Source organism: Squalius cephalus (assembly GCF_949319135.1).
Source record: "Squalius cephalus genome assembly, chromosome: 1".
Taxonomy (NCBI): Eukaryota; Metazoa; Chordata; class Actinopteri; order Cypriniformes; family Leuciscidae; genus Squalius; species Squalius cephalus.
The window spans coordinates 35,870,517-35,884,031 of NC_137122.1; the positions used below are offsets into that span (position 1 = coordinate 35,870,517).

The 13,515-nt window shown below is 37.5% G+C and overlaps 2 protein-coding genes across 2 annotated transcripts in view; one reads left to right on the forward strand and one right to left on the reverse strand.

Annotated features, from left to right (window-relative positions):
* The window catches only part of prkar1aa (protein kinase, cAMP-dependent, regulatory, type I, alpha (tissue specific extinguisher 1) a), a 125,357-nt gene that overhangs the window by 78,966 nt on the left and 32,876 nt on the right, over positions 1-13,515 (forward strand). The window lies entirely within an intron of this gene.
* Positions 3,246-11,076, reverse strand: slc16a6b (solute carrier family 16 member 6b). Its single transcript, XM_079864313.1, has 6 exons — positions 10,731-11,076; positions 8,405-8,659; positions 7,182-7,325; positions 5,332-5,460; positions 4,003-4,860; positions 3,246-3,716 (listed from the first exon to the last, which is right to left on the reverse strand). The coding sequence occupies exons 2-6, from the start codon at positions 8,640-8,642 to the stop codon at positions 3,460-3,462; spliced, it is 1,626 nt and encodes a 541-aa protein (XP_079720439.1). The 5' UTR covers positions 8,643-8,659; positions 10,731-11,076; the 3' UTR covers positions 3,246-3,459.

A 13,515-nucleotide genomic window follows, 5' to 3' on the forward strand; every position in this document is an offset into this window, starting at 1 on the left:
GAAACGTTTTCTCTGCTCTTCCTGTAAGAATTGTCTTTCTCACTGTAGCTTTTCTCCTAAACCCGATTCTGATCAGAGGTGGCTGATTTGCCCTTTTCAGTTTTGCCCAGATAATCAAGTTTGATTATTGTAATTATGCAAGACTTATGCCTGCCACAAAGGATTCTTAGTGCCTCCAGTTTGATGCCTCAGACATTTCTGGTCTTTTTTTGTACTTAGGTTTTTTGAATTTTGATTAATGTGGATGCTTATGAGTCCTCATCAAAATAATTCATTCTAAAGATTAAGACTGTTGTGCTCAGTACTGAATATAGACCTGCTTTTCATTGTACAGTCTAACCTATGCTTCCTCATTCTTCATCATTGACTCAATAAAATCATTTTGCAAAAACTGTCATTTGATGTGTTTATTTTATTTATTTTTTTGGCTCAGAATAACTACGTTTGAGCAATTCTGCAGCTTGTTTTAATTTCTACAAATATTTCTTAAATCGACAATGGTGAAAGTGCGATTCCACTTTGTGAACACTAGGTTGTGGTGTTATACCAAATGTAGCCAGGGTTTCAGTCAGTTCTACTTCATTTAAAATGCATGGCTTTACAAATGATCAAAATTACACTTATAAATACAATTGTATTTATATCATGGATTTTTCACGCTATTCTTAAAAGAATGTTTCAGATTTTATATAAATAAGCTTAATTTATATTAAATCTAAAACATCATTTTAAGAATAGCATGAAAAATCATAATACAATTAGAAATTGGTCATGTTATTGCTACATAAAATAATTTGTGCAGAAACAAAGATTGTGCGCGCCCTAATGGACAACTGGTCTGTGGTGCGAGGAATTCCCGAGGATTAAAAACGGAAATGTTTAAATGCATTTCAAATGTTTAATTTTATTTTCATCTGCAGTTAGTGCCAATTCATGTCAAATATAATGCAGGCGAACTAAAAACAATTGTGTCTGTGTCTTATATTTCGCTTTTGTTTAGACAAATATTCAAGTAGATAGCCAGCAGTGTAGCTACTACATCAAAACAATAGTTTTACTGTAACCTAGCTTTAAACTATGAATCGCTTTTAGCTTGGGACAGTTTCCACACAGGCTACTGCAGGCACTGCTGTTGCCACCACACTGCACTCCTCTGAGTGCATGACTGTGCTTATCTTTTGCTGCAGCGGAGCAAGATGACTCAGCTCTTTGTCCAGTGTCATGTGACTGCTTCAAGGCCGCTGTGCCTATGTGGTGTTTCCCAATAAGGTTAAACCTGTGTAGTGGCAAACAAACAAAAATGACTGAGCGGGACTCCATTATACAGGGTTCCAGAGTCATTTCCAGGTCTGGATAAGTATGGAAAATTATTTGTGTTTCCAGACTACTGCCACTGCCACTATAAAGTTTTCTAAAATATATAATTAAGAATTTCAAGCAACCGATAAAGCAGCAAAGTATAATCTAAATCAGTCTTTACTTGGCCGTTTGTATACGAATACATCACTTTGAGAAAATCAATGAAAAAAAAAAAACAGGCGACTATACCCAAAATAATGCTGTATAAACAATTTGTTAAAAATGGTCTGAAAAATCTACAGAAAGGTTTGTAAATTTAAGTATGGAAAGGAAAATCCTGATTATAAAAATCATTGTGTTTATTATACATTAAACAAATTGTCATTGCAATATTCAGAAGTGTAGCATCTCACAGGCAGAAGTCTGCGTTACATTAAAAAAAGATTTGAACAAATCAAAGAAAAAAGGCGCACAACATGTGCCTTCTCATCAAAAGTACAAAACCCAAATAAACAGTCTTTAAATACATGTATGACAAATTAAGTTTACAGAACATAAGAGGTACATAAGAGTTCAAGTCATTAAGTGCATTTAATGGAATTTACCGACAGACTCATCTCATATGCTAGAATATATGTAATTCTTTTTGCATTTAAATTGACTCCATTTCTTGAGTCAAGATACTCATCGAGTGTTTTATGTGTTTGGGGCCAGTTCTCACAGAACACACTCCACTGCGATTCTCCTTACGGATGTCTCTGAGCCGCATCTGTTTACGCGTCTCGAGACTGTTCATTCTTCCGTGCCACATCTTGTTTTTTTTGCGTTCCACTATGCTGCTTTTAAAGTCGACAAGACACAATATTCAATATTGTTCAAAGTTTTCTTCAATATTGTGATGTATATTCGAGTGAAACGGCTTCCTGAACAAGAACAAATGTAGGACGGGACTTAATTTTGTCCATCAGGAATTGATTGGATCGTTGTGATGTCATGTGAGTGACAGGTTGTCCCGCCCTCGTGCCATGTCATCAGAGAAGAGATGATTTGATCAAAGATTATTAATTATAATACTGCAATATTCCATTAAAAATGATTTGCCAGTCACCATTTCATGGTGACTATAACTAGACTGACATTTTTGACTGTTGCACCGCCTCATGTGGCGTTTTCAGCGTCTCGTGTCAAGTTATAAATTAACTTTTTAAAAACGCATCTCGAGAGACACCGAATCTCATGCTTTTAAACGCAAGAACAAGTTCCATGTGAACGGCCCCTTTAGTTTCCCGTTTCAAGTCGCAAGCTCTTGATTCCGCAGAATTCTTGGACAAGGCACAGACTACAAATTACAGCGGTAACATGACATTCTTTCACCATAACTTATAAGAAACTCTTGAATGTGTTTCTAAGTAGACAGCATCTCTGAGCAGGAATTCAGAGGCCTTTGACATTTGTCAGCATAATTGATCCCTCATTCAACGTGTTCTGACTGATGATGAGTTACTCTTGAGGGAAGGTTACATCACAATCTGCATCATCTTTTATAGTGAATGCTTGGGAATAAGTGGTGCAAATCATCAAAGCTGCATTAAACAAGGGACCCAAGCACCCTGAAACACTAGACAGCTTCGTACCTCTCTCACCTTTAACTGTGAATGAGGTTTATTCAACCTAATGCAATATAAATATGCATCATGGCCTCACTGTAAGCAGCAAAACAGCCTGAGGTTTCATTTTTTAGATGTTAAAGCTGAGAACTGAGCGTTGTGATGATTTTTGGTCAATATAATTATGAAATAAATAGTCAGCTTCGCACTTAGCAGACTTTGGTAAATGACAGTTACAGAATTGAACGCTTTATAGGTTTAATTCTTACCCTGTCTAAAAGTGTGTGGAGACTGTAGTATGCGTACTACCACAGTATGAACGGAAAGGAGTCTTGTTCCCCGTTTCAATAAATAATAGCGAGTAACACACAAAATGTAAACTTGTTTCGGGGGTTATGATTGGGTGTTCAGCAGAAGTGCAATGAAGAGTGATTAAACATTTGATTTGTGACTGTTTTACCCTGTTGGAACAGGGTTTTTGTGTATTGCAACCTTTGGGACGACATTCAAGTGGAGGATTAGGAGCATGTTTACTCTTGAGGTGAGGCAGTATTCATACTGGCCAAGGTTTGCCCTTCGCAGGACTGTCGTCTGTCTCCATGTCCATTTCTACAAAGTCAGCAGTGCCATCATCACTTCCCTGTGAGGTAGAGTCTCTGTCTGGTGTTTGCTGGTCATTTCTCCTCCTCCCAAGGCAGAATCCGGATTTGGCTGGACGCACCAGTCCAAGAAACAGAGCCCCTACTCCCATTCCAGCCGCGCAGGAGTAAAAGGCTGATCCGTAATTGTCCGTCGTGTCTACCAGAAAACCTGAAACGCCAAGATTAACATAAATGTGTGGTGGAGGCAAATTTACGAGTAACTTTGTAAACAAAAAAAGACTGGTGTAGTGTTAATCCTTTTACGTTAGTACAATGACCATGTCAAATTTTAATCGAGTAAACAATTTAATCAACAATAATTTGGATACCCCTTTATTTTCCATGCGTGTAAAAATATCTAGCTGCTTTTATATTTTAGTAAGGGGTCCCATCATATTTTCATCTTTTTTATAAAACCCCTGTTTTGTTTGCTAGTTGACAGAAGCTGTTTTTACCTCCTAGAGGTGGACCGGCCAGTCCTGCAAAGCTCTGGATGCAGACATAGACGCCAACAGCCGATGACATCCTCTGAATGCCAATCACGTCATCTTCAGCCAGCATGGGGATGTGGCTGGAGGCCACGGTGCCCAGCAGGAAGCCATAGAAACAGGAGCAGGACATGAGCCCCCAGAACTCAGTGACAAAGGTGAAGATGACCAGCACCGGACACAGCAGCACTGTGCAAAACAGCAGGATGTAGATCTTGCGAACGGGCCTGCGATTAAGGACCCAACCCATGGACAGACGACCTAGAATCTCAGCCACGGCCATTGCCGAGAGCATGTAGGTGGCGCTGTCACGTGGCACGCCTCGGCTCACGCTCAGATCAATGATGTAGAGCTGCGGAGCGAAGAAGCCCAGCGTGGCGAACAGGCCAAACAGTGCGTAGCAGTTGAAGCTGGCGTCCCTGAGCACGGAGAAGTCCAACAGCTTGGGCCTGGAGACCCTTGAGGTCTCAGTTAGCACTAGTGGCTCGTCTTCAACGGTTTCTCCTTCCTCTTTTTTCCTAAGTGCTTCTTTCTCTGCAGAGTCCCGCTCTGTAGATTCCAGGCCAGACAGGTTGATCTGAGAGGAGGTGACGGACTGGACCCCTGAGTCCACAGAGCCAATAGAGGTGTGTGTGAATTCGTTCTCCAGGTCATATTTGGATTCAGGTTCTTTAAGGGGGGATGTGGAACCCTCTGGTGTGGCAGGTTCGGGTTTAATGACTATTGGCTTCAGCAGAGCCCCACAGACAATGATTGAGGCCTGCATAACCCCAATCATGATCAAGCAGTAACGCCAGCCGATCTGCTCCTTCAGCGCATTCAGAGCTGCAGCATGAATTCAAATAAAGACACGTTTTTCAGCAGGTCTAAAAAAACATTGGGCTTTCTGTGAAAAATAATCTCTTTTATGACTATTCAAATGTATTTGACTCCCAAATAGGCTTTTATCATGTTATGTACATGCTTGGCTAATCTGTAACATATAAAATAAGTTTGCAAGTGCTTGTAAAAGTTGCCTGTGCCTAGTAAATATTAATATTCTGTCGTTATTTACTCAGCCTCATGTCACCCCTGTATGACTTTCTTTCTTCTGTGGAACATAGAAGATATTTTGAAAAATGTATATTTTTCTAAGTCCAATATCCAACAGCTGAAACATTTTTCAAAATATCTTCTTTTTGTGTTCTGCAGAAGAAAGTCATTCATATGAAAAACATGAGGGTGAGAAAATAACACAATTTCTATTTTGTGTGAACTACCCAGACGAATCTGTTGCACAACCCCTGTCGATCATACCTGGCGCGAAGGCTAGCAGGGAGAAGCATTCTCCAGTGGAGGCTATGGATGTGACGAGGGAGCGGCGCTTGCTGAAGTACTGCGACAGGATGGTGACTGTAGGCAGGAAGGTAAGGCAGTAGCCCAGGCCTGTAAATAAAATGCAAAGAGGGAGATGACAGCCACTGGTCTCTTCAACACAAGGGGCTCAGGTGCGCAAAGAACCAGGCCGCTCTCTTCCGTGGGACAAACTTGACAAAGGGCTGAAAGAAAACTGTATTTAAAAGAGACAAAAAAAGAGACAAGGAGAAGATCGGCAAGGTTAGGATCAACTAATAGTGGCGGGAAGGGAGTGTTTTGAATTTTGGGGAAAGCTAGCAGTGCATCTTTAGAAAAATCTGGAAAAATAAAAGGAGGTCACACTTTAGTTTAGGGTCTAAATCTCACTATTAACTACGACTTTTGCCACAATAAACTCATAATTACTGCTTATTAATAGTTAGTAAGGTAGTTGTTAACTTTAGGTATCAGGTAAGATCAAGGGATGCAGAATAAGGCATTAATATGTTCTTTATAAGTACTAATAAACAGCCAACATCCTAGTTAAAAGTGAAAACTGAACCCTAAACTAAAGTGTTACCCAAAAGGATTATGTGGTCATAATTTTCAAATTTTGTTTATAGAAAACATCAGCCCTTTGGAACAATAAATGAAAGAGGGACATGTGGACTGATCGGCTAGAGTGTGAATATGTTATTTAGTAAAAATGAAATATTCAAACATCTTGGCCTGGTTTCACAGACATGGCTTACATTAAGCCAGGATTAGACCTCAGTTCAGTTAGGACATTTAAGTAAAAATGCCTTGGGAAAAAAACATTGGTGATCTTGAGACAAAACAATGGCACTGACATAATTTAAGATATATCAATGCAAGTTTCTTTCAGTTAAAACAGTTAATAAAATGCAGTGTTATATTGGGAGTTTAAAATGTGCATTGTGAGATATTTAAATAAATGACTGTCTATAGCTTTCTACAGATTTCTTTAAAGAAGGAAATTTGAAACAAGACTATTTCACTTTGGGACAATGTGCTTGAATCTCATTAACGTCGATTTGTGTGTGTTACCGCATGAATGTCAACGCATGAAAACACTCCACCCAAAAAACGCTATATAAATTCATCATGTTATATAAGGGTGTGTGTTACTAAAGGTGTCAGGGATAACAAGTCATATACCAGACAGCACTGCTTGAATTCCCTATCTGTGTCTTTGAAAAAAAGAACATCATGTTTGCTAGGGAAATACAGTAATATAGTAATCAAAAAAATGAGTTTAATAATTTAGTGATATTACAGAAAATACTGTTCAAAAGTTTGGGGTTGGTAAGATGTATTAATGTTTTTGAAAGAAGGCTCTTATTCTCCCCAAGACTGCATTTATTTTATTAAAAAAATACAGTAAAAACAGTAATATTGTAAAATATTATCACACTTTACAATAACTGTTTTCTATTTAAATATGTTTGCTAATTTAATTCATTCCTGTGATGGCAAAGCTGAATTTTCAGCAGCCATTACTCTTCAAACAAAAAGAACGAAACAACTGAATTACAAATGCGATGTATGGAAAATATGTCTCTTCTTTAAAATAAGAAATTAAAACATAATCAGTTTTCACAATGTCATGCCACGCCACCCTGAGGAAAAAATTCAGTAACACGCCGCATTGGCAATAAAATAACGCAATGCAAAATTTCTTAAAATACTGAATAAATTCATCTTCATTTACTTTACATATTTTGTTATGGAACAATTAGGGTCCCAAAATATGTATCGCACATACAAACTCACACAGCAGGTGAATTTACCTGCAACGACTCCCATGGTGATGTACATCTCAGTTATGGTTTTGGTGAAGGCCGTTGTAATTGTGCCCAGGCTAATCAGGAACCCACCGAGCATGACGACAGGCCGATAGCCAAAGCGGTTGCTCATCACTGTGGAAAGAGGAGCTGTGGGAAAGATGGTGCCAATTACAAACATGTTTGAGAAACTTTGAGAAACAACACAGTGGATCGATGCACTTCCTTAAATTATCCATTTATGGTGGTGTCATTTTTACAGCAAGGGCATAAGACAGTATCACTAGCAGCTGCAGGTTTTGCTTTGGTTCACTCTCAGACTGCTTCTGTTTGAACAAGAATGATCTTTTGAAGCCCTTTCAGCAGGAAAAAAATGTGAATCTGTCCACTGAGTCATGAAATGGTGGCGCTGCTTTGTCACTGGGCAAAGTGAGTGAATCTCCAGTCAGCCATCACAACAGTCGGCATTTCTTTCACAGCACAGTTCAGCTCGCTCTCAGCACAAATGCCAAGATGAAAAGATTTGCTTGGAAGTCAGGATCTGTTTGACAGGTTCACACTGAAAGACCACAATATCTGATATGTTTTAAAGGGACAGTTCACCTAATTATGAAAAGTCTGTCATAATTTACTCACCATATGTCGTTTTAAACCTGTTTGACTATTAATTCTTTGGAATATAAAAGAAGATATTTTGAAGAATGTTGGTAACCAAACAGTTTTGGAGTCCACTGACATCCATGGTGGGACAAAAAAAACATTCAGACATTTCTCAAAATATCTTCTTTTAGAATGAAAGGGTGAGTGAACTATCCCTTTAAGGCATGGGAGAAATACAAAGGAATCACAGATCTGATGACACAGCTTGTTTCTTAATTTCCGTTTGTACGCACCTCTTTTGAGATATGCCTGGTATTTTTATAATGACCTATTTCCCCTTCAACTTCCCTAAACTAAAACTGAGTTGTGTGGTCGCTGTAGAATAAAACCTGCATTGATGATGAAACAAACTATGTGAAACTAAAAAAATAGCACACAATGGCTTCTACTGATGTCTCAAAGGTGTTCACCAGAAAACAATCTTCTTGTATTATCATAGATTAAGGTATTTTTCACTTGTAAAGCTTAGCCTACCATTTGTGCAGACACCATTTGTATTGTGAAAACAAACACTGTGAGGTACAACCAGCGCTATCGTACTGTATCTTTAAATGTCTTGACTGAATTACCTGTGAAGGCCATGACAAAGACACAGATGGAGACGACCCAAGACACTCTGCTGTTGGTTTCATTAAAGTCTCTCATGAGGTCCTGGAGGAAAATCCCAAAAGTCTTGATGATGCCGTAAGTGAAAACCTCCACGAAGAAGAAGGCCACAGCCACCATCCAGCCCCAGCCTCCATCTGGCACCTCAGCGTACACGTTAGGGCTTGTGCAGCCCTTCAGGGCTGACATCAATCCTGTCATGATGGACACTGACGTTTCTATAAATGTAAGCAAAGTGACAGTACAGAGAGTTTTAGATAGGATGTATTTCCACACCGGCTCTGATGGTGTCCCCGTGTCAACTTAACAGCGGGCTTTGTTTGCAAGCTTGTCTTTAATCTGCCTTGTCAGCTGGATTATTTTACCTTTCAAGGTGCTATAAATCCATATGCATAAAATCCTTGTTATGTAACCACTGTTGGGATATTAAAAGGGAGTGCCAGAGTCAAGCAACACTTTCAAATATTTAGGCTATATTGCGAATAATCGTATCTAACAAATTTAAGTTTGTTTATATAAAATATATATAAATATATATATATATACACACACAGTAGTCAACATTTGAAGTGGATCAAAACCTTTCATCAAAGTTATACATGAATTTTGAACAAAACCCGTTCTTGCCTTAGGACAACTTTGATAAACTTTTTTGATCCACTTCAAGTGTTGACTACTGTATATGTATGTATGTATGTATATATATATATATATATATATATATATATATATATTAGGGCTGTCAAACGATTAATCGCGATTAATCACATCCAAAATAAAAGTTTGTGTTTACATAATTTATGTGTGTGTACGGTGTATAATTATTTTCTATATATAAATACACACACATGCATGTACCGGTATATATTTAAGAAATATTTGCATGTATATACTGTGTATATATATTTATATTATATATAATTTATATTATATATAAATATTTTATATATAAATAACACATTTTCTTAAATATATATATGCATGTGTGTGTATTTATATATAGAAAATAATTATACTCCGTACACAGACATAAATGATGTAAACACAAACTTTTATTTTGGATGCGATTAATCGCGATTAATCGTTTGACAGCCCTAATATATATATATACTGTATATATATATATATATATATATATATATATATATGATGAAGTCTATTTGGCATTATATATATATAATAGCGCAATAACTCCATTGCGCTATTATTGGATATGATTGGTTAGGGTGAATCCGGCCAATCGTGGAACAGCTGTGTCGTCACCAGAGCTCATGCTGCCGCTCTTGAGAAGCTGCGCCGGCTGAGTCAACCGTCTGCTCTCGAATCTCTCTCGCGGTACTTTGATGCCATACGTCACAGTGACGTGGCGTCAGCGCTGTCTCAAGTCAGACAAAATTTCTAACCGGCATGCACTGCTTCAAGTCAGCTGCCGATCGGTCTGCGCAGCGCTGCATGAAGTCAAGTGGTGCTCACTGCAGAGCCAAATGACATACATGTCCACCTCGCTGGACTTCAAACGGGTGGAGCGATAGAGTTATGGGTATGGTTAGGGTGTGGTTAGAACTTCTAGCTCCATCCATTATACCCAAATTACATCCAGAGAGGGGGATCTGGACTTCATGCTTCACCCATGGCTCTGCAGTGTGTAGCCTCTCCATTAAGTCGAATAAGCCTATCGATGGCATTAATGGGAAGGCTAATGAAAAAGTAAGTAAGCAACTCAGTTATATATATATATATATAACTTAAATATCACTGCTTTGTCAAAATCAAACTTGAAAACATGAATGTGTTTTTTGTTTTTTGTGAGCAATCAGCTTGGGGAAATTAAAGGTACATCTTCGTGTCTGTAACATTGTGAACAAGCTTGATGACTTGATTGTTACTGGCTTTAGTGATTATTTTGGAATAAATGCAAAAATGCATAATAACACTAATTTGGTGACATTTATACTTGGTTTTAATAAATAGAACATTACATAGTTAGTGTAAAATACAAAACAGAATTGTATTTAACTTAGTCTCTCTTTTTTATGTTTTATTTAACCAGGAAAATTAAGTGTAACAGGGACATACATTTACATTTGATATATATATATATCTGACATAGGCATTATTCATTTAATTAAGTCAATAAATGACATAGCTTACTATCATAAAATAGTACATCATGTGACGCAATAAGTAACTTTATCATGCAATAAAGGGCATCTGTCCTTACACGCGCTAGAAAAAAATGGCATTCAAATGCTATAACTGTTACTTTGGGTATAAATCGTTTTAACTTACCGAGACGTTGAAGAAACTGCGGAAAAATCGGGATGTTGAAAGAAAACAAAAAACCAACAGCTCTAGCTGGCTTCTTTGTAAAAGTGTTAACCAGAGATCATCGTTTCTGCCCTGAGCATCCGCAGTCACTCCTGTGGAGAGCGCGAGGCGTTAGTAAGTCACAACCGAGTGACATATATTGAACTATATCGTTTCCTAGTTTATGTTCGACTACATTAACAACTTATAAATACTGCTATTATACTAGATCAAGTATTATCTGCCAGCTCTCTGTCTCTGTTTCCTCTCACTGAAGCTTGGCAGATTTTATACCGGCTGAAGCCGGTATTCGAGCTCGTGCGCGACTGCTACTGCGACTGCACTGAATCGTGAACGCGCATTGGACTTGGTGAACTGGCTGAATGGGCTCAAATTATCATAGGCAAATTATCTCTGCTATCTGTTTAAATAGAGAAACAAATCCTTACAAGACCTGGAGCTCATATGTCTGAAGAGTCAATATATCACAGCACTGAATTAAATCATTTGTTATTTGACCGCAACATCACTAGTAAAATAAAATATAGTTATATGAAAACACAAGTATTTCAAAATGAGTTTTAGTGAATAATATAAATCATCTTATGAACAGCATTTTGAATAATCAAAACTATGTGAGGAATTTGAGGATCATAACAGGACTGAGTGATCGTAGTTATCTAAATGCACGAGCATGCGCATGCCGGTGAGAGTTGTGGGGAGGCAATTCTCGTGCACGTGAAGCATGATAGGAGCCGGCCGGGTAAAACAGGTTTGTTCCAGTTCTGTCTCCAGCATGAGCTTACTCATTCATTAAAGATTGCATTATCAGCGTGCGTTTTAATGGTATCATGTAAATACGGACGGACATTTCAATATTTGTTCAACACCTTTCAAGGAGATTCCTTAAAACTCCGACATTTTGGTTATTTTTTACATTGCCGGCTGTGACGTCACATGCACATCCTCCCTCTTTTCACAGACACCCGGGTGACGTGCATCTAGGAAACTTGTAGCGTACTAGCGGTTATAATGCAACCCTTGAGATGAATGCATGGATTTTTTACAGTCTATGATGAATACACATGAATAAACATGAATACACAACTATAACACAAAGCCGTCGTCACATTTAAAACAGGCTTTGCTGTTGCGATATACTGATAACTTTTTTAAGGATTGCTTTAATAAAGTACGTAGTTTGCGAGATGAAGGGTTCATGGATGCTGTCTTAAAAAATATTCTATATTGGCCTTGTGGGGTCCAAACGTCTGAGACCACCAATTTAATATACATATTTATTTTGATTTTATAAGCACAACAGTTCTTAAAAAGTAAAAAGATAATAAAAAATAAAATAAAATCTTTTTATGTCCCCTTTTTTGCTTCAACTCAACAAATTTGTCTAAAACCTGACGATCATGAGGTCTCCAGCATGATTTGAGATCACCCAAAAAGCATCTTGAGCTTCAATAAAAGGAACATCTGACAAATCTCACATGTATGTTGAGGCAAAATTGGCATATTTGACTAGACCTAGTGCATAATCTGAAATATTTTTTTTTTTTTTAAATCCTTACATTTCTATCTTATTTCCAATTGCATTTCTAAAAAGTTAAATTAAATCTAAATCTAAATAATTTCTCTATGCATTTATCAGTAGATTATGCATTTATCTTTTCAGGCGGCCTTACAGAGGCCAGTCATTGAGAGATAAGTAACCAACTGACTTTGTTACCTAAGAATGGCTTGCGTCATTCCCTTTAGTAATTAGGTGTTGAAAGCTTGTGTTGTGTTCAGCACACAAAACAGAGGCATCAGATTTTTTTAACTGCAGCTGATATGGTGAGGAATATAGGAATCCTTCACTTTTGGATAACTCCAAATCGTGTTTTTCTAATTTACTATTATTTTGTTTGTATTTCTTTATTATTTTATTAATGTTTTTGAGATTGTTTTTCACAGAAGCCTAGTAATAATTAACATCATAAGATGTTGTTACACAGTAGATTTAACCATAGCAAGAGTTCATATGATCATTAAATGCTGACTTATGTCTAGTTAAATTATACACTGTGTACAGTCAGACTTTAACAAACAAGATTACAGGGCAACGCTCTGTCCTCACAATGAATAGCTGACCATCATTTTAGCTTTACTACAATGTAAGAGTGAAAGTAGCACTGAGCTGCATCTAAATATTTGTTGTTAATGAGTAACAATAACTGTGAAAAAGTGTCCTTGTGAAAAAATGTAAAAGTTGCTGTTTATGTGTTACAGTTATCATTTCGGTATCCGGTATGTGTGTGTCTATGCCAAACCCTGCATCGAAGCAGAAGACGCATTAATGTTCAGTACCCTGGACAGCTCATTTATCACACACTTCAGGCCCATTTTTTTCAATTCAAATTTTTCTATGCAAATAATTGTTGTTTGGAATGCTCAAAAACTCGGGAATGTGTTCATTTCAGGGCTTTTAGGTAAATACTTGAAGAGTTTATCATCAATACCATTCTGAGAATCTGCATTTTTATCTTCTTGGAGGCATCAAAAGGTTCCAGAAATAGTCAAAGCACTTGTCATATTGGTGAATTTATGTTTGTTGCTATCCTTTCCCCTTCCAGATGTGCGTTGTGTTAATATATTTGATAACTGACTGTAGGCTTTGACACTATAGCCCAAGGATGTAATATATGCAAATACTCACAGCTGGGAAAGCTAAAACAATGTCACTAAAGCATGTTCATTGTAATGCTTTCGGTGTATG